Source organism: Mustela nivalis (assembly GCF_964662115.1).
Source record: "Mustela nivalis genome assembly, chromosome: 7".
NCBI classification, from domain to species: domain Eukaryota; kingdom Metazoa; phylum Chordata; class Mammalia; order Carnivora; family Mustelidae; genus Mustela; species Mustela nivalis.
Window position 1 is genome coordinate 68,529,483 of NC_139026.1, and position 27,732 is coordinate 68,557,214.

Below are 27,732 nucleotides of genomic sequence, written 5' to 3' on the forward strand. Positions count from 1 at the left end.
CAGTCTGGAGAATGGTTGCATGTGTTTACTCAATTACAACAACTCAGGGATGGCAGGAGATTCCCAAGGGCATCTAATCCAACTATCTATCCAAAGAGAGTGATCCTTTCACCACCATATCTCCATTAAGTAGCCAAAGGATGGAACGTTCTCTACCAATTAAAAGTAGCACACTCCATCTTTAGAGGACTCTCTTAGAAAGTTTGTACTCAGTGACAAAGTCTGTTTCTCTATTACTTTTACCTTGTTGTATACCTAAAAGTCATGAAAAACAAATCTAACCTTTCTTTAATATGAAGTCCTTCAAACATCTAAAGAGAGTGACACTCTCCTATCTCCATTCCTTCATATGTTCCTAATAGAAAATACTACTGAATCCCATGTCTGTTAGGCAAGCTGCAAAAAAATTAATTTATGCATATTTTAAATTATTTTAATTTTTAAAAATAATATTTAAAACTTTGAGTTACCCAAACATATTAGATACCAACTTTAAATTAGTAAGTTGATGCTCAAGCAAAAACTTCCTTATAAATAAATGTGTATGCCTGTATTAAATCTCAAAAAACTCAGACACAAGACTATTTTTAATACTAAAATTAAATAAATAATTGCCCTTAATTGTCCCTGATGTAAACTAGGGAAATGTTCACACAAAAGGCTATGTGTTAACTAAAAATTTTAATAAATATTTAAAATACCTTTCTATAAAGTTTTGGGGCTTTGTTATGAAGTTTATTTGAACAGCAGGATGCATTCTAAATTCTTGAGTTATACAGATGAACTCCCTTCTATAACTTTGATAACTTTCAGCCAAAGTCAAACAAAAGAAAAAAAAAATTCAGATCTTCTAAACGAAGACAGAAACTCTGAATTTTAAAGGCATTTAGTATTTGGTCATCTGATTTCTGTAAGATGGAACTGAGATGGACTGCATAATCTATTTCAAGGTCCTCAATTTCAATGTCAGTAGAAATTATTTATAACATTTCATCTGTAGTTTAGTGGTTCATTAAATCCTCAACTGACTAACTGTCACAGACTGTTTTGAAATGTTAACACCATCTAAATTATCCTGACAAAATTATTAAACATTCACACACAATCACTTACCCAAGACTCATGGTATAAAACTGTTAGCAGATAGAGTGCATAATCATAATACTGTCTCTTTAAAGGGCACCTGTAAGAGAAAGAGACAGAAGAAGTCAAAATTTTAAAAATTCAGTACATAAAATAATTTGCAAAATATACAAACACTAAATACAAAGGATAACTTAGATTCAGGTATTCTCTATATTCAGGGAATATCCTACCTTTTATTTCTCTTTGTTTTCATCACTAATGGGAGTTATTTGTATCTGATAATAGTTTTACACTATTTTTTAATATGACTGTGTCCAATCTAAGTGCGCTTCACAATCTTGGGGCTAAGAGTCTGCTGGACAGTGTGATTGTATCTACAGAGTTCATTTTAAAAACAGAGATAGATTAAAGACAGTGGCTAATCAAAACGTTCATTTTGATTTCTCCAGAGCCAAGTTTTAAAAAAATGAGCTACACTATTCAATGCTATACTGAAGTTGTTGTATTTAAAATAGAATTAATGGGGACGCCTGGGTGGCTCAGTTGGTTAAGCAGCTGTCTTCGGCTCAGGTCATGATCCCAGGGTTCTGGGATCGAGTCCCACATTGGGCTCCTTGCTCGGCAGGGAGCCTGCTTATCTCTCTGCCTCTGCTGCTCCCCTCCCTACTGTTCATGCTCTCTGTCAACCACTCTCTCTCAAATAAATAAATAAAATCTTAAAAAAAAAAAAAATAGAATTAATGACCAAATACTACATAAAACTTCTATATATATAGGAGATAACAAATTAAGCTTTTAGAAATCATTAATTCCAATTTCTTGAAATATAAAATAAAATCATCATTTGACAGGAGCACATGGGTGGCTCAGTAAGTTAAGCATCTGCCTTTGGCTCAAGTCATGATCCCAGGGTCCTGGGATGGAGTCCCATGTTGGACTCTGCTCAGTGGGGAGCCTGCTTCTCCCTCTGCCTGCTGCTCCCCCTGCTTGGACTCACTCTCTCCCTCTTTCTGTCAATTAAATAAATAAAATCTTAAAAAAAAAAAAACAAAACCCATCACATGACAAGTCACTTTAACAGTACTCTGTTTATTCTATATATTTAGGTTTAATAGTTCTCTAAATAGTTGCTACCATAAACACACACACACACCCACCAACACTGGAAAACTTAGGGAAAAACTCTGTCAGATACTTACAGAATTTCAAAGAGCAACACTTTAAAAGTAATTTTTTAAGCTGCACAAACTAAAAACTCAACCTTATTTTACATTTTCTAAAGACAGTAAAAAAGAATATTACTAATATATCTCAAATCTATTTTCCCCCATACTATAATACTCTAAAACCAGGGTTCCCAAGTTTTTTCCACCCCACATTATTGCCTTCATTTATATATGCCATACTACTTCTTCTCACCATTAAGAAGGAGGACATAAAACTTAAATGACTTCCAAGAGCTTTGAAACTAGAATGGGAAGGGAGAGAAGATATCTGCCCACTTGCTTTTCTCTAAAGGCAGGTCTTTATATTTTGACATAATTCAGAAACAGCCAAATATGGTAAGATAAAAATAAAATAATCCTGGGGCACCTGGGGGCTCAGTCAGTTAAGTGTCTGACTCTTGATTTTGCTCAGGTCACGATCTTGGGGTCACAAGATCATGCCCCGTGTTGGGCTCGGTGGTGGGCATGGAGCCTGTTTAAGATTCTCTCTCTCCCCCTTTCCTTCTACCCTTCCCCGCCTTCCAGAAACAGAAATAAAATAACCCTTTTGTAAAAACATACCAATAACCCTTCTTCACCTCAAATAACACAATTTATAAATTCATAGGAGGTAAATTTAATACTGTTTTTATGAAGCAAATTCACTAAAATTCATATTTACAAAATTGCCTGGGTAAATTAAATTTCTGTATTTAATCATTTAAATTTTGAACTGAAAGATCTTTGACTTTGTAAAAATCAGTTTAAACCTTAATCACTAGCAAATCACTTTTATTCTCTTCTAACATCTTCCCTGAGTCTTATTCACATGGATGTATTAGAATCCAGACTGAAAAATAACAATAATAATTTAACTAGGCAGTTAGGCAAGCTTCTCCATGTCCATAAAGAGGACAGCAACAGTAGACTAGTGTGAAGATATTAAACACATGAAATGTAGGTGGCTGGGTGGCTCAGTTGTTAAGTGTTTGCCTTTGGCTCAGGTGATGATCCCAGGGTCCTAGGATGGAGCCCTGCATCGGGCTCCCTACTTGGTGGGAAGCCTGCTTCTCCCTCTTCCACTCCCCCTGCTTGTGTTCCCTCTCTCACTGTGTCTCTCTCTGTCAAATAAATAAAATCTTTAAGAAAAAAATAAAATAAATAAACACATGAATGGGACAACTTCACTGACCTAATACGTTAGTTTATGTTGATGTATAAGGCTACCCCGATTTTTTTTTATTGTTTTAATTTCTTTTCAGTGTACCAGAATTCATTGTTTATGTATACCCTGATTTTCAATGTCATTTCTTAAGGAAAGGACTGCCAGAAGACTGGAAGATAATAAAACAACACAATGACCAATAAAACAACACAATGACTGTCGGGAGCCGGTACAGGAGGCCTACTCTAAGAGCCGTAAGGGACTGAATATGATTGGCTGTTCATTTAGGTCCACTCTGGCAGGAGGTGCATGAGCACTGCATTGTGATTGGGTAACACTGCCTATATAAAAACGCATGCGCCAAGGGTAAAAGAGGGAGGAAAAAAAAAGCGATTAAAGAAGAAGGTTCGCCGCTACGTGAGTCTCCGAGTCGTTCTTGCGGGCCGAGAGCGACAGGTGGTGCTGAAACCCGGGATTCTCATCGTGAGAGACGCACGGAGTCGGCGACGATCAGGTAAAGAGTGCACCTATTTCTGTCTAGTGACAGGGAAAGTTCCTCAAGTCGAGGACGAGCGTAGAAAGCTTTCCGGGATGGGAAACGAGATGGCTGCATATAAAATGCTGGGGCCGCTAACTGACATTCTTAAAGCAAATGGGACCCCTTTGAAAAATAAGAAGGCTCGCTTATTTCTAAAAGAAGTGGGTCAAACCGCTCCGTGGTTCTTAGAGGAGGGATTGCTTAATATTCCCCAATGGGAATATCTAGGGGAGGACCTCAGGCGCGACCCGCGCACTACGCCGGGAACTCTCGCTGTTTGGTCCTTAGTGAAGGTCTGCTTACAATCATCCCGCGAACCCATATGCAAGGCGGTTCTACAGGGAGGAGAGATCTTAGAACAGGTAAAAGAGGAGTCTTGCAAAGGATCCTGGAGAGATTCCAGTTCTGAAAGTGAAAGCTCAGAAGAAACCTCAGACGAGGAAAACGCCCGTCTGGGTGATAAGAGAAAAGTGACGGGAGGGGGTCCCTCCGATGATCAGAGAGTGGAAGAAATGAAAAGAGAGCTTGCAAAAAAGGAGGAGGAACTAAAAAAGGCTATGGCGCAGCTCAAAATGCAGGGGGAAGTTATGGCGCAGCTGAAATTAAAAGTGAAAGAAGGAGCTATGGCGCAGTTACAAACAGAGACGGAAGTGGTAGATAACTTAGATCCTATGCCCACGCGCCCAGCCCCAACAGCGCCACCTTACGAGGGGCCTCCTCCGTATAAACCTTGCTGCGCCAAGGCCTGCTATTGTGCGAGCTGCACCGCACAGAATTGGAGAGAAGTATTAGGGCCAGAAAAAGGGTTTTTCCCCGTCATGGAAGATCAACATCAGCAAAGATATCATCAGCCCCTAGATTTTAAACTCGTAAAGCAGCTGAAGGAAGCAGTTATGTCCTATGGGCCTCAGGCTGCTTTTACGGTTTCTTTGGTTGAAACACTAGGTAGCCTTTACCTCACTCCTGAAGACTGGAGTAACTTGGCTAGAGCAGTTTTATCTGGTGGGCAATATTTAGAATGGAAGATTCAGAATCAGGACAATTGCCAGGACACGGCGCGAAGAAATGCAGCAGCAGGTAACCCACAGTGGAACCTAGACATGTTAACAGGTGCGGGACAATATTTTGGGTCACAGGCACAAAGTAATTATCCGCCAGGGGTATATCACCAGATAGCAACCGCAGCTTTGAGGGCATGGAAGACGTTAAGGGGTGCTGGAGATTTGCAAGGACAGTTATCCAAAGTGCTACAAGGGCCGAATGAGCCCTATGCAGATTTTGTGGACAGGTTGATACAAACCACTGGTAGGATGTTTGGGGACGTAGACCAGGCTATGCCCCTAGTTAAACAATTGGCTTTTGAAAATGCCAACAAATGGTGCCGAGAAGCCATTAGACCCTGGAAAGCGAAAGACTTGTCAGGTCTTATCAAGGTCTGCAGGGATATCACAGGACCTCTAGTTCAGGGCCAGGTCATGGCTGCTGCTTTTGCACAAGCGTTGCAAGGGGCAAATGGGGCTAGGACCAAAGGGTGTTTCTTATGTGGGCAAGAAGGTCATATGAAAAAGGACTGCCCACAGCGCAACAGCCAGGCACGAGGAGGAAGACAGAGTCAACCAGTCCAATTTGTGAAGGTGGAAGAGGCGCATCCAAATAAAGGTTATGGAGGACCGAAACCACAGCTATGCCCCAGATGTAGAAAGGGGAATCACTGGGCTAGCGATTGCCGCTCAGTCACTGATATGGACGGAAATCGGCTGCCACCAAATAATTGGGGGAGTTCAAAAAACGGGAAGCAGGGCCTTTCCCCCCGGGGCCCGAACGAAATGTACGGGGCGGTCATGGCGCTGCCGCAGAAGGCGAGACAGATGTTTCCCCCTGCAGACCCAGAAGAGCCACCACAGGCTCAGCCGGACTTGACCTGCGTGCCACCACCCGAATGGTCTTAACCCCTGAAATGGGTGTGCAGGCGGTGCCCTCGGATTTCCATGGGGGCCCGCCAGAGGGTACTGTGGGATTACTTCTGGGTAGAAGTTCCACCACTCTTAGAGGTCTCGTTATCCACCCAGGGGTTATTGACCCAGATTTTTCAGGGGAAGTAAAAATGTTAGTTTCCTCTCCAAGAGGCATCACCATTATCAACCCTGGGGATAGGATTGCTCAACTCCTAATCCTGCCCAGCCACCATGACAGATATAAGTCTACAGGAAGGTTGCGAGATGGAGGGCTTGGATCAACAGGAAATGACTTGATGTGTCTGACTATGGATATGAGCAACAGGCCCATGACAGTCTTAAAAATAAGAGGAAAACCCTTCTGGGGGCTGTTAGATACAGGGGCAGACAAAAGTATTATAAATTTAGCTGATTGGCCAAAGCAATGGCCCCTTGTCAAGGCCAATCAAACATTAAGAGGACTAGGAATTGCTCACAGCCCAGATGTCAGCGCAGCATCTTTAGATTGGGAAGATGATGAGGGTCATAAAGGAGTCTTTCAGCCATATGTTTGTTCTCTCCCTGTAACCCTTTGGGGACGAGATGTGTTAGAGCAAATGAATATAGTATTAACTACTGAGAATCATTATAGTGAAAATGCAAGAAACATGATGAAAGCCATGGGATATGTTCCAGGCCAAGGTCTCGGGCCCAAGGGGCAAGGGACCCCTAACCCAACACCCATGGGAGGTCAGGGTTTTCCCCAGCGGCCACTGAGGCAATAAAAATAGATTGGAAGGAAAGTACTCCACGGTGGGTGCCTCAGTGGCCGTTAACTACAGAAAAACTGAGGGCTGCTAGACAATTAGTTAGAGAGCAAGTTGAGGCAGGGCATTTACGTGAATCAAGATCCCCATGGAACACCCCTATATTTGTGGTAAAGAAAAAGTCAGGAAAATGGAGATTATTACATGATCTGAGACAGATAAATGATCAGATGCAAATAATGGGGCCTGTTCAGCTGGGTCTCCCCGTTGTTACTGCCCTGCCCAGAGATTGGCCTTCTATTGTTATAGATATTAAAGATTGCTTTTTCTCTATCCCGATCCATCCGGACGACATGAAGAGGTTTGCTTTTACCTTGCCAGCTGTTAATCATTCCGAGCCTGACCAACGGTATGAATGGACAGTGCTCCCTCAGGGTATGGCTAATAGTCCCACTATGTGTCAGCTCTATGTGGGCAAGGCTCTTTTGCCAGTACGGAATAAGTTCTCAGATGTTTGCTGCTACCATTATATGGATGATATCCTAATCTGTCATAGCAATACATCGGTTCTCACCTCAGCATTCACCTTTCTGCAGCAACAGTTAGCGATGTGGGGGCTAATTGTTGCTTCTGAGAAAATACAAACAGCAAATTTAAAGGACTATCTGGGCCTACAACTCACTGACTCCACAGTAAAGCCGCAAAAGGTTCAAATTCGCAGAGATCATTTAAAGACCTTAAATGATTTCCAAAAACTCCTGGGGGATATCAATTGGATTCGTCCCTATCTGAAACTGACAAATGCAGAATTAAAACCATTATTTGATATTTTGCCAGGAGACTCCAAATTGGACTCTCCACGGGCGCTCACGCCCGAGGCTATAAAGGCACTACAATTGGTTGAGGAAAGATTGGCTTCGACTACAGCAGATAGGTGCGATCTAGACAAACCAATTTATGCCGTTGTTGTACCATCCCCAGGTTCACCCACAGGAGTACTATGGCAAGGTGGGCCTCTTCAGTGGGTGTATTTACATAATAGTCTTGCCCGAATCATCACCCCTTATCCCATTGCTGTGGCAATAACGGCAGGCAAAGTTATCAAGACTGGCATACGAGTTCTCGGGAAGCTACCCGACTCATGCATAGTCCCCTATGACAAGAGCCAGCTATCCACCCTTGTGAACACTATAGATGAGTGGTCCATCCTGGCGACATCCTATCCCATATCATTTGACAATCATTATCCATCACATCCATTGATTGAGTTCTGTAAAGATACACATCTTATCTGGCCAAAAATTTGCAAATCAGAGCCCTTGGCCAATGCCATCACTATATTCACTGATGCCAGTAAGAAAGGAACAGGCGCTTATGTGGTTGAGGGAAAAGTCATAACAGCGGTAGTACCAGGTGAATCGGCACAGCGAACAGAACTATTAATCATTATGCTGGTTCTACAAAGGTTTCACAATCAAAACATCAATATATATTCAGATAGTAAGTATGCAGTACTAGCCGTTAGGCAGATAGAGACAGCAATTTTTTCAGCAAGCCAATCACCTATCGCCTCCCTACTAAAAAACCTCCAAGAAACGGTGCTGGCAAGGCCAGCCCCCTTTTATATTGGGCATGTAAGGGCTCATTCTGAGCTACCTGGACCAGTAGCATCTGGAAATAGAATAGCTGATAATAATGCAAGGTTTGAATTCTGTGGAGCAATAGAAGAAGCAAAAGATTATCACAGGAAATGGCATGTGAATTCATTAACGCTAAAAACAAGATTCAATATATCAAGAGCAGAGGCCCGTGACATTGTAAAAAGCTGTGGCAACTGTTGTGTTCATCTTCCGACGCCTTCCTTGGGTGTAAACCCTAAAGGCCTTATGCCCAACCATCTTTGGCAAATGGATGTAACTCATGTGCCCTCGTTTGGTCAACAACAATACTTACACCTTACCATTGATACTTGCTCCGGAATCATCATGGCTACCCCTTTAAGGGGTGAAAATGTAAAAAATGTAATGAGCCACTGCCTACGCAGCTTTGCGTGCTGGGGAATACCTAAAAGTCTGAAAACAGATAATGCCCCGGCCTATACCTCAAATACCTTTAAAAATTTTCTAGCATGCTATAATATCCAACACAGCACTGGCATACCATATAATCCCCTAGGTCAAGGAATTGTAGAACGAGCACACCTAACATGGAAAACTACCCTACAAAAAATTAAAAAAGGGGGAATAGGGGAGAGCTACTCAACACCTAATGACCTCACAAACCTTGTAAATTTTATTTTAAATTTTTTAACGCTAGATCAAGATGGTCTCTCTGCAGCAGAGCGACACTGGGGGCAACAAAAGCATACGCAAGCAATGGTAAAATGGAAAGATATACTTACGGGCCTATGGAAAGGCCCAGACCCGGTGCTTCGATGGCACCGAGGATCTCTTTGTGTTTTCCCACAGGATGCGCCATCACCCATCTGGGTGCCAGAGAGGCTCACGAGATTGGTGGCCATGGAGCCCATGGATCCTGTGGATGACATCATCTAGTCTCTCTTGTGAACCCCGACAACCTGCCGGTGCTGCTTCGACATAAACAAGACTTTGGAATAACAGCAGCCATTATTGCAGCTATCGCATCCGCCGCCGCTGCTACTGCTGCCGCGGTAGCGTTGACAACCTCGGTACAGACAGCCGCCATGCTCAACAACGTCACAGGAATGGTCGCTGAAGCATTGGCTACGCAAGAACAAATTAACGGACATTTGCATGCTGGGATCCTTATTGTAAATCAAAGGGTTGATCTTGTACAGGAACAACTTGATATCCTAGAGTCAATTGTGTCAATTAGGATGCATACATAATATGGCCGGACTTTGTATCACCCCTATAGCTCATAACAACTTATCCTTAGCAACTAACCTCTCTAGACAATTGGGAAGAATGCTTAATGGTACCTGGAACCGTCAATTTCAAAATTTAACTAAGCAATTACGAGCTCAAATTATATCCATATTCTACCAAAGTAACTATTGCACCTGTTAGTGAGTGGAAAAAATGTTACAGCAATCTGTTTCGTTCCTCAAACAGTGGGCCGGACTTGGTGCCATGGCTGTTCTCTTAATCACAGCTAACATACTAATGTTACGTTGGGTGTGTGGCTGTGTCCGTCGCAATCAATGACAATAACACCTCATGGTTCAAGCCATGATGGCTCCTGAAGCTGGTACCTCCCCCCAGATATGGCTAAGTATGCTAGATCGGTAGTCAAAGACGGGTAAGACTGATCCCACACCATAGCAACCTAAGACAGGGGCTCTTCGACCAGGGAGAGTACCCGATGACGGGTAAGCATGTGTGCTGAGGATTGGCAACCTAAGACAGGCACGATCTCAGCCATTATAAATAAATAAAAAAGGGGGAGATGTCGGGAGCCGGTACAGGAGGCCTACTCTAAGAGCCGTAAGGGACTGAATATGATTGGCTGTTCATTTAGGTCCACTCTGGCAGGAGGTGCATGAGCACTGCATTGTGATTGGGTAACACTGCCTGTATAAAAACGCATGCGCCGAGGGTAAAAGAGGGAGGAAAAAAAAAGCGATTAAAGAAGAAGGTTCGCCGCTACGTGAGTCTCCGAGTCGTTCTTGCGGGCCGAGAGCGACAATGACCAATTGGCTGAAGTTTTCTTTACCTGTCTGTTTTGATGGTAAGTACATCTGTAGTCTTGCAGCATCGCTCTTCCACAAGTTTAATGAGTTTCTTCTTTGCATGATCATCTAAATTCAAACTGGAAAGTTTAACATTAAAAATACAAGAAAAAATTATTTGAAAAGAATTATTTCAGATACTTTGTTTAGTGAAAAGAAAACCCCAAAACCCAGTAACAATATCATTTAATGTTAAACTAACCAAAAAGAAACTTTTGCAACCTGTACTGTTGTCTATGTAGAGTTAGCAAACGGCATGCATTATGAAGCCTGATCTTACTCATGGGGAAAAAAAAAAAAGGAGGAGGAGGAAACTGTTTTGAGTTGAAAGTTCTGGGCATTAGCACCTTTCCTGTTAAAACCAATAAGTCTCTTAAATAAATGATATTACAGCTTATGAGTAGCACTAAGAATTAAACTCAATTAGTATTAGTAAAGCTGGAATATAAGAATACTGGGATAAAACAAAAATGCTTTAAGATATTTCTACCACGCAATTATGAGACTTTTATCATTGCAACTTGCTTAGGGGTATTTATTTTAAAAGGTACAGGTATCTCATGGAAGATGGTATAGAGCATTCATGAAGGATCAAGACATTTGAAATTCAGCTCAACATTTCTCAAAATGTTAATACTAGTCCCAGAGGCTGTTAAGTAGAATTATTTCTCGGGGCGCCTGGGTGGCTCAGTGGGTTAAAGCCTCTGCCTTCTGCTCAGGTCATGATCCCAGGGTCCTGGGATCGAGCCCCACATCGGGCTCTCTGCTCAGCAGGGAGCCTGCTTCCTCCTCTCTCTCTGCCTGCCTCTCTGCCTACTTGTGTTCTCTGGCTGTTAAATAAATAAATAAAATATTAAAAAAAAAGAATTATTTCTCTAAAAAGGCTATTTTTGTTGAATATATTCAGATAATACAGAGTTAAACTGGGTTCTTTATAGAAGGACTTCTTAGAAGTGGTAATATGCTAATGAGCATTCTGAAATTTCAAGACGCAGGGTTCTTATGTAACAATTTCCAGATTTATCTGACCTCATATTCTATTTTTCAAGGGACAGTTCATGGAATTAGTCTTCCTTAAAACATATTTTGGGAAACACTGGACTACATGAACAGTTTTTAATTTGGAGAGAATTATGGCATGGATTGAAGGTATCTAAAAGAAAACTAGACTTGACATAGAAAAATAGGTTAGATATGAGAATACAGTTAAGTAAGGTAAGCCACACACTGTTTTTCCATGGACGGCATTAAGAATAAGAAAAATCCATAACTATATGAAGAGAAAAAAAGGCTCAATAAGATTTTACAATCACATCTACTTCTCGTTAGCTTCAATAACCCTGCACTTCCCTCAAGCCTTTATAGCAGAAGAGCTTATTTATTTTTCCATTTTTCCCACTAGCCTGCAAACTCTCCAGGGTAAGAACGGTATCAGTCCCATTTTTGGTGATGGCCTAGCACTTAAAGAACATATGACATGTATTTGTTGAATGAACACATAAATGAAAAAAAGAAAGGATACATGTTTTTTTTAAGCACTGTGAATTTTTATTTGAACTAAGAAAATATAGGAAATAAATAAATAAAAATATACTTTTAAAGAATAAATGCAGGAAAAACATTGACTATTAAATATCAACCTAACAGAATGGTCCTATGTGCAGGCAGTGCAAATTACCACAGTACCCTGGAAAGAATACGTATCAACAACCAGTTTATCAGCTTGAGGTATAAGAAATATAATTCTGATTATTAACGATAAGAATTACTTAAAAGGAAATAGTGAAATGAATGTACCCCTAATTATTAACATACTTGTACATATGCATGCATACAGATACAGTACAAAGAATAGTTTTTACGTTAGAATAAGAGAATGGAATGATTTTTTTCCTTTTAAAACTCCCTTCAATGTAATCATTTTCAACAATAAATTTAAAAATTTACAATTTAAAAAGTTTAAGTGTTCTAGCTTTTTATGTAAGAAGTAGTAAAAAAAAAATGGCACCAATGCAGATTATTGTAACTGCTTTAAAACTAACATTCACATTAACACTTTGAATGTTCAAAAATTATACAGCGTTTATGCCAGAAACTCCAAATATTTTAGAGCCATGTGGTACACTCATGCCACCTGCTAGCACTCAAAGGCACTGCAAAATTGTAGTCATTAAACTAGATGAACAGTCTGACTCTGAAATTGAGCAGCAATCATTACCATTCTTTTTCCAAAATTCCAAAGAATGCTTGGACTTTTCTTTTGCTACATTTTAAAGCATCAATACTGTATTAACATTATCCCCCAAAACAACACTGACATTTCACATCATAGGAGATCATGGTTTTATGTATATACTTTCAAATGCCCATATTTAAGAGTTACATAAATTGAGAAATAAACCTAATTGTGTGAAGTACCTTCTCTATTTAGAAGCATAGTACGTCAGTTAAAGAACTATAGTTATATACAAAAGACAAGACCTGGGTTTGATTTCTAGATTTGCAACTTTATTTGCTAAGTGACCTTAAATCACTTGATCTTACTGTTTCCTCATTTACAAAACAAAGTACTCACAGGATTTTTGTCATGAATAAATGAGAATAAATAGAAGAAAGCCATTTTTAAAGAAAAGTCCTACACAAATATTGTTTTTTTTTGTTTTTTTTTAAGATTTTATTTATTTATTTGACAGAGTGAGAGAGATCACAAGTAGGCAGAGAAGCAGGCAGAGGGAGGGGGGAAGCAGGCTCCCCGCTGAGCAGAGAGCCCGATGCGGGACTCGATCCCAGGACCCTGAGATCATGACCTGAGCTGAAGGCAGCGGCTTAACCCACTGAGCCACCCAGGCGCCCCCAAATATTGTTTTTAATTCAGCACTACCTTTATGACTATCAAGAAAAATATGATACCATCTTTCTTTCTCTGAATTTAAAAATTTGAGTATCTTTTTTTTTTTTAAAGATTTTATTTATTTATTTGACAGAAGAGAGATCACAAGTAGGCAGAGAAGCAGGCAGAGGGAGAGGGGGAAGCAAGCTCCCCACTGAGCAGAGAGCCCGATGCGGGACCCGATCCCAGGACCCTGAGATCATGACCTAAGCTGAAGGCAAAGGCTTTAACCACTGAGCCACCCACTGGCCCCGAGTATCTCTTAATATAGTACTTTATACTATTTGACTGGCTTCACAATATTACTTTAAATCATGCCAGGCGACACCTGGTTAAATATCTGACTCTTGATTTTGGTCATGATCTTGGGGTTGTGAGATCAAGCCCCACAATGGGCTCTGCACTGGGCAAGAAGACTGCATGGGATTCTCTCTCCCTCCCTCCCTATACCCCCGAAGAGAACTCAGGTTCTCTCTCATGTTCTCCCCCCCCAAAATAAATAAAATAAAAAAATAAGTCATACAGGAATGCACATGCTTTAGTCCTACTGTTTTACCTACTTTTACCCTTGAACTACATGATACCATTCAGGACACCACCACTGAGCTTTAACTGTCAGTGGGTAGAGTGAAGAGTCCGAGAAGGGCAGATGTGAGTTAGGAAAAGAACACAAAGAAGTGATGAAGGTTTCACATGGTGGTATAACACAAAAAGGAGACAGGAGGCCCCTGGGTGGCTCAGTGGGTTGGGCCTCTGCTTTTGGCTCAGGTCATGATCTCAGGGTCCTGGGATCAAGCCCCACTTTGGGCTCTCCACTCAGCGGGGAGCCTGCTTCCCCTTTTCTCTCTGCCTGCCTCTCTGCCTACTTGTGATCTCTCTCTCTATCTCTCTGTCAAATAAATAAATAAATAAAATCTTTAAAAAAAATTTTTTTAAAAAAGGAGACTAAAGTGGATGGCGGCCTGATAGGTAAGTGGTATCTTGTGGGATACTTCAAATAATGCAGTCGGATTATTTTTATGTAAAATAAAATAAACAAACAGAACAAGTAGGGAACCGGATATCTATTCTGGTACTGAAGATTAAGGCCCACAAAAAGTAAGGCAAAATTCTAGATTTCCTGATTCTGAGTTCAGAGATTTTTTAAATCACTTAACATGGAGCTTGACAACAGCTGGTTGTTATTATCATCATTATTATTAAAAAGAGGCAACATTTACTAAATTATTAAAAAAATATCAGGTATTAATTACCCCTAGGTACTTTTTAAAAAATTTTTTAAAAACATTTTTAGGTAATCTCTATACCCAACATGGGGCTCAAACTCACATCCCTGAGATCCAGAGTCACATGCTCCTCTGACTGAACCAGCCAGGCGCCTTACTCCCTAGGCAATTTATATTAACCTGTGGAATGTTGGCCAAGCATAATTTTAAGGTTTCCCCCCCTTTATCTAGATTTTCTAAAATTTATACAGTAAACATGTATTGTCTTTTGTGATTTTAATATTTTCAATTTCTCCAAACATATAAATGTAATGCTATGATATTTAAACTATTCTAGGGGGGAAAAAAGGCTGACGAGCTTTGTAAATTTATTTCATAAAGAAGGCACAATCCTGATACCAAAACCTTTCAAAGAAAGAAAATTACAAATCAAACATGGATATACCTCTAATAATATTTCTAGAAATTAAAGTTTATCTACTTGTTACCTTATAGTGTAAAAATGGTTGCAAGACTGTCAACATATTTTTGCAGTCCACATGGAATGTTCTTTTTCATTTTTTTTTTAAGATTTTATTTGACAGACAGAGATCACAAGTAGGCAGAGAAGCAGGCAGAGAGAGAGGGGGAAGCAGGCTCTCCGCTGAGCAGAGCCTGATATGGGGCTCGAACCCAGGACCCTGGCATCATGACCTGAGCCAAAGGCAGAGGCTTTAACCCACTGAGCCACCCACGAGCCCTTTCTTTTTCATTTTTTAAAAAGATTTTATTTATTTGTCAAAGAGACAAAGAGAGAAGGGGAGGGAGGGAGAGAGAGAGCACACATGAGCAGGGGGAGGGGTAGAGGGAGAAGCAGGCTCCCAGCTGAGCAAGGAGCCCAAAGTAGGTCTTGATCCCAGAACCCTGTGATCATGACCCTGGCCAAAGGTAGCCGCTTAACTGTCTGAGCCACTTAGGCACCCCAAACATGGGCTGTTCTGATTTAAAATAAAAACTACATGGAGTACAAAATCTAATTTTTTGAGTGTAAAAAAAAAAAAAAAAAAAGGAGTCTCTACCTTTGCTATAATATGACGAAATGGCACTTTACTGGTGAGGTTTTCCTCCCCAAAAATACATACCAGTCTAAGCATGAGAAGAAAATCAAACAAATCTAAAATGAAGTACATTCCACAAAATACATAACTAGTACTTCTCAAAACTGTCAAGGTCACTAAAAACAAGTAAATTCTGAGAAACCACCACAGTCAAGAGGTGCCTAAAGAAATCTGAATAGGGGCACCTGGGTGGCTCAGTCTGTTAAGCATCTGCCTTTGGCTCAGAGCATGATCCTAGGGTCCTGAGACAGAGCCTGGTGTCAACAGGGCTTCCTGCTCAGCGGCAAGCCTGCCTCTCCCTCTCCCATGCACTCCAACTCATGTTCTGTCTCATGAGTGCTGTTTCTCAAATAAAGAAATAAAATCTTTAAAAAGAAAATCTGAATAAAGTATGAACTTTAATTAATAATGTATCAATATTGGCTCATTGTAATAAATGTACCACAATAGTAAAAATGTTAACAACATAAGAAATTTGGTGTGAAATATAGGAGGATTCTGTGAACTATCCTTGAAAGTTTTCCATAAATCTAAATTTTTTTTAGTTAAAAACAAAAAAACAAATAACAAAAACCCATCAGGTAACTGCTCTGTGACTGCTGTGTGAGAAAGCTATGCCATGTGGATCAAGACTCTTACCGGAGAAAACAGTGGTTTCAAATACTAACTTGGAAGTTACTACAGCAAGACACTTGGAACTGCAATAGTATGTGACATGCTCTGATGGGTAGGAGCAGGGATTTAATGTTTCTCCAAGCAACAAACGATCCTAAAGAAAATGCTAACAGAGCAGATCCATAGGAAGGCAAAAGAATGATGTACTATGAAATAATCAGGGTTCAGAACACTTCAGTAAGTGTAAATACAACCATATAATTCATTACTACATTAATTCAAAGGAGATCATTTCAAAAATGCTATAGGACTAGGACACATCGTTAACCTAATAGAGGCTATTATCTCAAACTGAATACCAGTGTATACTTAGAAGCTAAAAGCCAGAGGCACATCCATTGTATAGAACAGCATAAAGGACTACATAAACATTATTTTAGAAGTTTCACCTAATGAAAAAGACAAAAAGAAAAGATAAAAATAAGGTATAGATATTTAAAAAGGAGAATTAAAACCACTCTTATTTATCACTCATTTCCTAAGAAATCTCTGAAAGAGTAAACAAAAAGCCCAAATATTCAGATTTTGGTCTCTTATTATATATAAGTGTTCAGCCTCAAACACTCTCTTAGCATAGAAAAGACCCTGATTTACGTTATTCTATGTAGCCATTAATAATATATTAAAGAGGGGCATTTGGCTGGCTCAGTCAGTGGAGGATGTGAGGTTTTGAGTTCAAGCCCCACCTTGGGTATGGAGATAACTTAAAAATAAAATAAAAAAATAATATTAAAGAGTGATAACTTTGTATGCTAACAGATGGTAACTGCACTTATCATAGTGAGTATATAATCATTACTAGCTTGTACACCTGGTATTAATATAATAATGTATGTCAACTATACTTCAATAAAAAAATTAAAGAAGGTTTAATAACCTTGGAAAAATTTTAATTCACATTGTTAAATAAAAAAGAGCAGATAACTAATCAAATATAGTATCATCCTATTAACATACACAAAGGTTGACTATATATATACTAAAATGAATTCCAGTAGTCAAGGTTATTTATAAGTAGTAGAATTAGAGGCAATTTTATTTAATACTTTAAAATTTTCACTGTTTTCCAAATTTTCTACAGTATCAGTTTTCTATATACAAAATGTTATTTTGAATTAATGTATTATAATAATTCTTATTTTTAGAAAAATATTCCTTACCCTCAAGGTTATTACTCGTGCTTTGGGGTTTCGGATAGATGGTCCTGCTGAAACATAATCAGTTGTGTCCACTTCAATGGGAAAATGCTTCTCACATTTTTCATCACTGTCCAGAGCAGCTGGCCACTCAGTGCAGAAATCTGAGAATTAAGAAAAATAATCTCAAGTATAATTTCGCCAAGTACATTCTCGTTGCAATGTGCGCTACCAGACCACATCACTGAGGGAGATGACTCTCGAGCTACATGGAATGAAAGAGCAGACTCTCTTCTGCACCTCACAAACACATCATCATCCTTCACCCCTTTTCTTCTCAGATGAATCCTCGTTAGGGAATGTGATTAAATGAAAGACTCAGATAACTTGGGTTTGGTGAGGAGCAGTAAGCTTGGTTAAAAGGAAGCTATGACTTGATAGAAGCTTATTATAGCTTTGCACATACCCAGTTATGGGGCACTTTAATCCCCCCTCACTCACCAACTAAAAGCAAACAGTTCATAGTGCTCAGAGTGTTAATTATTTTTGAGAAAAGCAACAGTTCATAGTAATTCATTCCCAAATGAAAGTTACTAAAGTTCTGAGGGGAACTGAAAAAGGCTCTGAAAGAGCTCTTAGAAGAGAGATATGGTCTCCATTCTCTCAGAAACTGAGCTGAATAGGGCCTCAAACTGAACAGGTACAGGCTAGGGCATTACTAAATAGATCCTTACAGTAACTCATGTTTCCTCTAGGTGACTTCTGTGCCAACGAAGCTAAATGGAAAAAGGAACAGACTTGTCCTCAGATTCAGGCAACACAACTAGCCTAAAGGGGAGATGGGACTGGCTGTGAGAAGTGGGCCACAATGGGAAGTTTCAAGCACTGTGACAAAAATGTGGTGCACCGTCTATCTCCACAGCACAGATCTCCACAGCACATACAAACTCAGGCCTTCAGTGGAGGGGTGGGGAATAGGGGAGAGGGGGCTGAAAAGAAAAAGAGCTCCTGGCATGTCCTACAGCTATCTGTATTGAGGGACTCCGTAAGAAGGTAGCTGATTTCATTTTGCCCTATTCCTATAAAATTAGTGAGGTAGAGGGCTCTCAGCTTGAGATATACTTCTGGCACTATCAGCCTCCCCTCCATGGAAATTTCACTGCATTCTAAGAATCTTCATTCATTCGAAGAATACCTAAAAGTAATTGGTTTCTTAGGTCAAACCTATTAAATCTCAGGGGGTCTGTGCTTTCTCCAAAAAGCATGACTGCAGGAGAGGCTGGTCACAAGCACAGGCATATGTGGAAACCCTTCCACGTGACCATTTAAGGGACAGTGAAAGGTACTTTGTCAATAACATTTCCTATAGTTAACAATTTTCTTTTTTTTTTTTTTAAAGATTTTATTTATTTATTTGACAGACAGAGATCACAAGTAGGCAGAGAGGCAGGCAGAGAGAGAGGAAGGGAAGCAGGCTGCCTGCTGAGCAGAGAGCCCGATGTGGGGCTCGATCCCAGAACCGTGGATCATGACCTGAGCCGAAGGCAGAGGCTTTACCCTAGTTAACAATTTTCTTATAGTAGGTACTATATTTAGCTCCCTTTATAGGCTTTAATACCAGTCAGCAAAATGCCACAAAGACTCTCCAAGATTTATAACTAAATATATGGTAACAAATTAAGTATAGCTCACACCATTCCCTGAACACCCTGCTTAAGAGAGCAATACTCACACACTTGAGGGGAAAGAAGTAGCTCCACAATTCTGACATTTAAATAAAATGGAAAGAGCATGATTACTGAAGTTAAATTTTATTCCCATCATGGAACAATTCCAATATCCTGCACTCTAAGATGCCACACTGCCAAGCACTTTATAAGAGACTAGTTTGGAGAATTTTATGAGTTCTTGGGTTTGTACTGACTCTTTTATTTTTTATAACTTTGAAGAAGTCATTTCAATAACCAGATGATAATTACAACTTTTAAATTACCGGATTATATGTCTAAAAAATACAGCCAACTGGAAAGTACATAATAGACCCCTATTCATCTGATAGGTAGAGCAATAGACTAGACTTCGAAAGACCTTGGTTTTTACTTAACTTCTACCACTGATTATTAAAGTTTGGGTAAATTACCTAACTTTCCTGTGCTTCAGATTTTCCACTTGCAAGTTAGATATAAAATCTGAACTGACCTACTTTAAAAGAAAATTGAGAAGAAATATTTTAAAAGCTTTTGAGTTATTTGGAAGATACAAGCTAAATCTAGAAGCTGGCAAAAGTGTAAAGACAAAATCAAAGAAAGATTAAACACTTAAACACTTAAAATATAATGCAACTTTTCTGAATGTGCTATATGAAAACCATTCATTTAAGAATTATGAAGTATTTTAGAAGTACCTCATTTAAAAACCCATTTCTACATTATAAATGCACATTCCAAAATAATGTTTAAAAAGGAAAAAAATGAGATTTATCACAGTGCAGAACATTCCTTAACTGGCTTCACAAAGGATCAAAAAGTGCTACATGGTTTGTGCCAAACAAGGAACAAATCTGGAATAATGATCAGTGACAGTCTATCACTAGGCACCAATATAAACAGAAACATACTAAAAGGATACAAATGCATTCTACTATCCCAAAAAGACCACATCCATGAAAGAAGATAGGAGAAACTGTTCTTCCTTCATGTAAGAGTAAAGTCATTCTTCCTACTTTTTGACTTCTTTATTTCTTCCTTACATTTCTCAATAAAAGGCCCTTCCAAAAGCTAAAAGTATATCATAATCATGATCACTATACTATTTCTCCTTCCAGCATTATCACGTTACCTGCGAAGAGCTTTTACATTTCATTTCTTTTCTGAAAAGCCTTAACAAGTGTACTGAGCATTTATATATCTCCTTTTTAATTAGCATGAAGAATTCATTCAAAGGTACTAACTCTTGAATTAAACTACACAACCAATCACTAACAGCTGTGAACCTAAAACAATTCTAATGTCCTTCTGTATGAAGTCCAATGCAAATGAGATGAGAAATTGAGTCTATGTATATATGAAAACATGCATAAAACTATGAAAAAAACATTCTTTGCCTTTACCTCCGTGCATGTGGGAAGGAAAAAGAATAAGTGAGTGAGGGCTATCTGGGTGGTGCAGTCAGTTAAGCCGACTCTTGGTTTGGTTCAGGTCACGATCTCAAAATCATGAGACTGAGTCCCCTGTGAGGCTCTGTACTCAGCAAGGAGTCTGCTTCACATTCTTTTTAATAACTAAATAATATCAAACACACACCCCACTTTTTTTTTTAAGGTTTTAATTTATTTATTTGACAGAAAGAGAGACAGAGAGGGAACACAAGCAGAGGAAGTGGGGGAGGGAGAAGCAGGCTTCCCACTGAGCAAGGAGCCCAATGCAGTGCTCAGTCCCAAGACCCTAAGACCATAACCTGAGCTGAAGGCAGACGCTTAATGACTGAGCTACCCAGGCACTCCCCACTTAGGTTGTTTCCATTTTTTGGTTGTGGTAAATAATGCTGCAGTGAACAGAAGAGTACAGATATCTCTTCAATACCATGTTTCCTTTTCTTTTGAAAAAAAAAAAAAAAATATATATATATATATATATATATATATATACACACACACACACACACACATATTCACACACACATACATATATATATCCAGAAGTGTGATTGCTGGATCACATGGGAGTTCTAATTTTTTTTTTTTGAAGATTTTATTTATTTATTTATTTGACAGACAGAGATCACAAGCAGGCAGAGAGGCAGGCAGAGAGAGAGAGGAGGAAGCAGGCTCCCTGCTGAGCAGAGAGCCCGATGCGGGACTCGATCCCAGGACCCTGAGATCATGACCTGAGCCCAAGGCAGAGGCTTAACCCTCTGAGCCACCCAGGCGCCCGGGAGTTCTAATTTTTTAAGGGACCTACATACTATATTCCATACTGGCTATATCAATTTACATCCCTAGCCATTAGTACAATAGGGTTTCCCTTTTTTCCACACCTTCACCAACATTTGGTATCCCTTGCCTTCTGGGTGGTAACTATTTCTAGCAGGTGAGAGGCAACAGCTCCTTGTGGCTTCGATTTGCACTAATCTTTCCACAATTAGTTATACTGAGCATCTTTTCACTTGTCCACTGATGATTTGTATGTCTTCCTTGGAAAGACATCTATCTATTCAGGTTCTCTGCCCATTTTTTAATCAAATTATTTGGGATATTTTGGTGTTGAGTTGTGTAAGTTTTTTATATATTTTATATAACCCTTATTAGATATATCACTTGCAAATACCTTCTCCCATTCAGTAGGTTGCCTTTTCATTTTGTTGATGGTTTCCTTCATTGCGCAAAAGCTTTTTATTTTGGTGGTCTCAAAAGTTTATTTCTGCTTTTATTTCCCTTTCCAAAGAGACATATCAAGAAAAATAGTGCTAAGATCAATGTCGAAGAAATGCCCATGTTTTCCTTAAGCAGTTTTATGATTTCAGGTCCACATTTATGACTTTAATCCATTCTGAGTTTATTTTTGTGTGTGACTTAAGCCAGGGGTCCAGTTTCATTCTTTTGCATACAGCTGTCCCATTTTCCCAGCATCATTTATTAGAGACTGTCTTTTCCCCATTGCATATTCTTGCCTCCTTTGTCACAGCTGAATTTACCATATAAGCATGGGCTTATATGGACTCTCTATCCCATTCCATTGATCTATATGTCTACTTTTGTCCTGATATCATATTGTTTTGATTACTGTAGCTTATTGTATATCCTGAAATCTGAGACTGTGTTATCTTCACCTTTGGTCTTGCTCAAGACTCTTGGTTATTCAGGGACTTTTGTGGGTCCATACAAATTTTAGGATGCTTCTTTCTAGTTCTGTGAAAAATGCTGTTGGTATTTTATAGGGATTATATTCAATCTGTACTTTGTTTTGGGTAGTATGAACACTTTAACAATATTAATTCTTCCAATCCTCTATTTATTTTTAAATTGAGTTGTCTGGGATTTTTTTATCACTGAGTTGTATGAATTCTTTATATATTTTGGATATTAACCTCTGACCCGAAGTTTGCAAATATTTTCTCCCATTCTGTAGACTGCCCTATCCTTTTGTCAATGGTTTTCTTTGCTGTGCTATAGCTTTATAGTTTGGTATAGTCCCACCTGTTTATTTTTGCTTTTGTTGCCTTTGCTATTGGTATCGAATCCAAAAATCATTGCCAAAACTCACGTCAAAGAGCTTACTGCCTATGTTTTCTTCTAATTTTGTTTTGTTAATGTGATACATCATTCTGACTGATTTTTATGTTGGACCATACTTGCATTCCTGAAATAAATACCATTTGATCTGACATGATCCTTTTAATGTACTGTTGAATTTGATTAAGTAATATTTTGTTGAAGACTTTCTGGGTTTTTCTTGTAATAGAGTTCTAGTTTTATACCACTGTGATCAGAAAGGGTGCCTGATAGGACTTCAGTATTTTAAAATTTGTTGAGACTTGTCTTTTGCTCTAACATATGATCTGTTCTGGAGAATGTTTCATATGTGCTTGAGAAGAATCTGTATTCTGCTTCTTTTGGATGCAACGTTCAGTAAACATCTGCTAAACCCATCCAGTCTAACATATAGTTTATATTCAGTGTTTCCTTACTGATTTTCTGACTGATCCATTTATTGTTGGAAATGGTATATTGAAGTCTCCTATTGCTATACTGCCATCTGTTTCTCCCTTCAGTTCTGTTAATATGTGCTTTATATACTTAGGTATTCCTATCTTAGGTGCATAAACTAAGATGCGTAAATTTAGGTGCATAAACAAATGTTATATCTTCTTGATGAACTGACCCCTTTATCATTAGAAATGAAATTTTTATGTTCAAAGTTATTGTTAAGTTCATATACTGAAACAATCACTTACCTTTAAGAGCTTCACAGTGCTTTTTAATTGCTACAGGAGTTAAATGCAGAAAATTGGGGATCTAAAATAGAGAAATTTAAAGGATAAATTCACCTACTACCTCAAAAACATAAAATAAAAATTTCATAAAACTAAATCCTAAGCACAACAAACCTTGTAATAAATAAAATCTAGTTTTTACAATATTAATTCTATGTCACATGTGTTATGAATTCAATAAATGAATTCTGGGAAATATAGATTCATGATGTATCTTATGATGACTGGCCGTTGTGGGGGGAAAAAATGCTGTTCTTATAGTACTCTTCCTGACAAAAATCTACAGGTACACATATTTTAGTTATAAAACTAAAAGCACTCAAGGACACAGATTATTGTTTAATCATCTTAATTTCCCTGGAATACAAAAAGACATACAAATTATTCAAGGTTCTACAGTCTTAACACTTTGGTTAACATCCTTCTAGACATCTCTTTAAAAAACAGATACATGTATATGACTTTACATAAATGGATTCATACTGTTCTAGAAACTGCTTTTTTTTTTTTTTGTCTATGTTTTTTTTTTTTCCCAAGGGAAAACCATTTTATAAACATATATTTTTATCCCCAGGGGTACAGGTCTGTGAATCACCAGGTTTACATACTTCACAGCACTCACCAAAGCACATACCCTCCCCAATGTCCATAGTCCCACCCCCTTCTCCCAAACCCCCTCCCCCCAGCAACCCTCAGTAGAAACTGCTTTTTAAAGATTTACTTATTTGAGACAGAGAGAACGTGCACATGTGTGCACACAGCTGGGAGGGGCAAAGGGAGAGGGAGAAGAATCTCAAGCCGACTCCGCATTGAGTGTGAAGCCCAATGTGGGGCTCGATCGCACGACCTTGAAATCATGACCTCACCCAAAATCAGGAGTCACTCAACCACTGTGCTATCCAAACACCCCTAAACTAAGTTCCCTTCTTTCATTTAAAGAAATGATCAATTTCTTCAATGTTTGTTTTCTTTTATCCCTTGAAACATTCAGATTTCCAAATTTCATTTACCCCTCTCTAGCAGCAGTCAACTCCTTCTCCATATTACCATCTCATTTTTTAACCACCATCTTTTAGCAACTTATTTTTTGTTTTTCGGTTTTTCAATACTAAACATATATATATGCGATGCATATAAAAGTAGCATATAAAAGTAGCATACATATGCTAAGTGAAGTACGTCAGAAAAAGAAAATACCATATGATTTCACTTACATGTGGAATCTAAAAACATAATGAACAAAAAGCAGAAACAGACCCTTAAATTCAGAGAACAAACTGGTGGCTGGAGGGGAAGGGACATGGAGGGATGGGAGAAATGGGTGAAGAGGAGTGGGAGATAAAGGCTTCCAGTTATGGAGTAAGTAAATCATAGGGACAAAAGGTAGAGCATAGAAAATATAGTCAATGATATTGTAATAGGGCTGTATGGTGACAGATGCTAGCTACATTTGTAGTGAGCACCGTATAGCACAAAAACTTGTGAAACCACTACGTTGTATACCTGAAACTAATGTAAAATTGTGTGTTAACTATACTTCCAATTAAAAAAAAGAAGAAAAAGATTCTCATAGAGTGGAAAACACAGTTTATGACAATTTTACCGTATATAACATGAACCATCTAAGATATGCCTTCTCAGGCAAAACATATTCATATTTTCTTTAAAAAGGTTATAGTTCATGGCACCTGGGTGGCTCAGTTGGTTAAGTGTGTGTGTTCGGCTCAGGTCATCCTGGGATTGAGCCCTGCATTGGGCTCCCTGCTCAGTGGGGAGTCTTCTTTTCCTTCTGCTCCTCCCCTCCCCCTGCTCATGCTCCCTCTATCTTGCAAAAATAAATAAATAAAATCTTCAAAAAAAAGCTTATAGTTCATAAATCATTATAGATGCTACCAACTGAAGCATTGAATATGACATATTTTGCTTCACGAAATAAAGAAGTTGAAGGACTATAACAATATTAAATGATATTCTACTTTTCTGGGCAGAAAGTTTTAGAATCTCTTTAAAAGTAGATTTCAAGGGTGCCTGGGTGGCTCCATGGGTTAAGCCGCTGCCGTCGGCTCGGCTCATGATCTCAGGGTTCTGGGATTGAACTCTGCATTGGGCTCTCTGCTCGGTGGAGAGCCTGCTTTCCCCTTTGTCTCTGCCTGCCTCTCTGCCTACTTGTGCTCTCTCTCTCTGTGTCAAAAATAAATAAAAATCTTTAAAAGTAGATTTCAGGGACACCTCAGTGGCTCAGCTGTTTAGGCGCCTGTGTTCAGCTAAGGTCATGATCCCCGTGATCAAGCCCTGCACCCTCTGCCTCTTGCCCCGTTGGTGTTCTCTTGTGTGCATGGTTCCTCACCCTCTCTCTCTCAAATAAATAAATAAAATCTTACCAAAAAAAAAAAAGTAAATTTCAGTCACAATTCTCAATCTCAAATTAGGTCATTTCATTTTTCTGAGTTCCACTTGAAAGATATAGGTAGAAAAAATACAATAGAAAAGAAAAAGCCAGAAAGGAAGCCATAGGATCAACTGGTTATATTCTTAAATGCTCAGGACTCTTTGAGTCTTCTCTACCATGGACAATCAGAATGTATCATCCATTATTACCTGAAAAAAAGTTTAAACTAAAATACAATACCTGCTGCTACATACCGAACCCTCAAGTACAAGGCAGGGTAGGAGTGGGAAGAGGACCAGCATTTCTTTAGAAATAAGTCTTAGCCAATGAATCAGCAATTGACCTTACCTTTAATAGTTCTAGATTTCCCTCCTTTGCCATGGGCACCCCCCTTTTTACTGGATAGCCCATTCGAATGGGAAGAGGTACAGCAGAAGGTTTAAATGGTGCTGCAACAGGATAAACACTAGGCCAATCTTGGTCAACAGTCATTTTCTCCGTCCTAGGAGGTAGTGCCTATAGAACATAAAATGGTTTAGTATTTTAAATATGAATATGATCTTTAATTTTAAAGCAAAAAACCTACAAAAAAAGAAACACAAGCAGAATTGCAACTGATGTAAAATCTGACCTCTTATAAAGCTGCTGGTATTCAAATGAAAAACACCAAATCTACCTAATATTTTTGCACTGTTTCTGCAAAGCTTCTGGTAAGGATCTTCTTTAATAGCACACTTCCTTCACTAAAAATTTCTGTGGATTTAGACTTTTAGCAAATTTTTTACATTTTGTTGAAGAGTAACAATGTATTTTGAAATACAGATCTTCCTCAACTTATGATGGGTTTATTGGACACTCTGTTTAAGTTGAAAACACCATAAGTTAAAAACGCTTTTAATACACCTAACCTACCAAACAGCATACCTTAGCCTAGCCTGCCTTAAATGTGCTCAGAACACTTACATTAGCTTACAATTGAGCAAAATCTTCTAAAACAAAGCCTATTTTATAATAAAGTGTTGAATATGTCATATAATTTATTGAATACTGTACTGAAAGTTACAAAAAAAAAAAAGAATAGTTATAAGGTACAGACTGGTTGTTAAGTATATTGGTTATTTATCCTCATGACTGTGGCTATACCTAACTGACACTGCCCAGCATCGCACAAGCTCATACCGCATAATGCTAGCCTAGGAAATGATCAAAATTCAAAATTCCTAGAACAGTTTCTACTGAATGTGTACTGCTTTCTCACCACTATAAAGTTGAAAAATTATAAGCTGAACCAGTGTAAGGTGGTGAATGTTTCCCAAGTTAAAATAGTTTTCAGAACTTTATTGATGGAAGTCAGTACAGGAGAAGACACTGATAACTGAGAACTAGAGGAAATAAGAAATAAATAATATGAACTTAGAAATAAGTAAGTAAAAAAAAAAAAAAGTAAAAAAAAAAAAAAAAGAAATAAGTAAGTAGGTTAAACTAACTGAATACATATATAATGAGAGATTATATGTCTCCCTAGGATGGATTAATGTAAAACCATTAAAAAATTATCCTCTATTGTTTTTAATAGGTACTATAATATTTAACCAAAGTACAAAATTACAGTAACAGGAATAACTGGGAACCAACACGACTGACTCTTGGTAAGCATACCAAGTAGAGCAGGGGGGTTCAGGTGTCCCAGAGTAGTGTGTGTGCAAGCATTCCTTGTGCTATGGACATCAATCAGTATTGTTGGGGGGTGGGGGAGGGTAATTGGCAGATAGGGACAAGTATTCGTGATAATCACCATTCTCATCTTTCCTGGCCTTTTACCATCCCATAACTGTTCCAAAGCAGAAGTACAGTGTGTTAAATGGACTAGTTTCCTAGGGCTGCCCTAAGAAAGTACCACAAATTGAGTGACTTAAAATAA

At 38.7% G+C, this 27,732-nt stretch overlaps 1 protein-coding gene across 1 annotated transcript in view; it reads right to left on the minus strand.

Moving 5' to 3' along the window:
* The window catches only part of LOC309870274 (small ribosomal subunit protein mS35-like), a gene marked incomplete at its 5' end in the record, with an annotated part of 47,320 nt that overhangs the window by 17,249 nt on the left and 2,339 nt on the right, over positions 1–27,732 (minus strand). Inside the window, 5 exons of the mRNA XM_082742452.1 lie at positions 1,114–1,183; positions 10,392–10,501; positions 17,456–17,595; positions 23,384–23,444; positions 26,160–26,327. Coding sequence (XP_082598578.1) covers positions 1,114–1,183; positions 10,392–10,501; positions 17,456–17,595; positions 23,384–23,444; positions 26,160–26,327 — 549 coding nt within the window. The remainder of the gene's footprint in view (positions 1–1,113; positions 1,184–10,391; positions 10,502–17,455; positions 17,596–23,383; positions 23,445–26,159; positions 26,328–27,732) is intronic.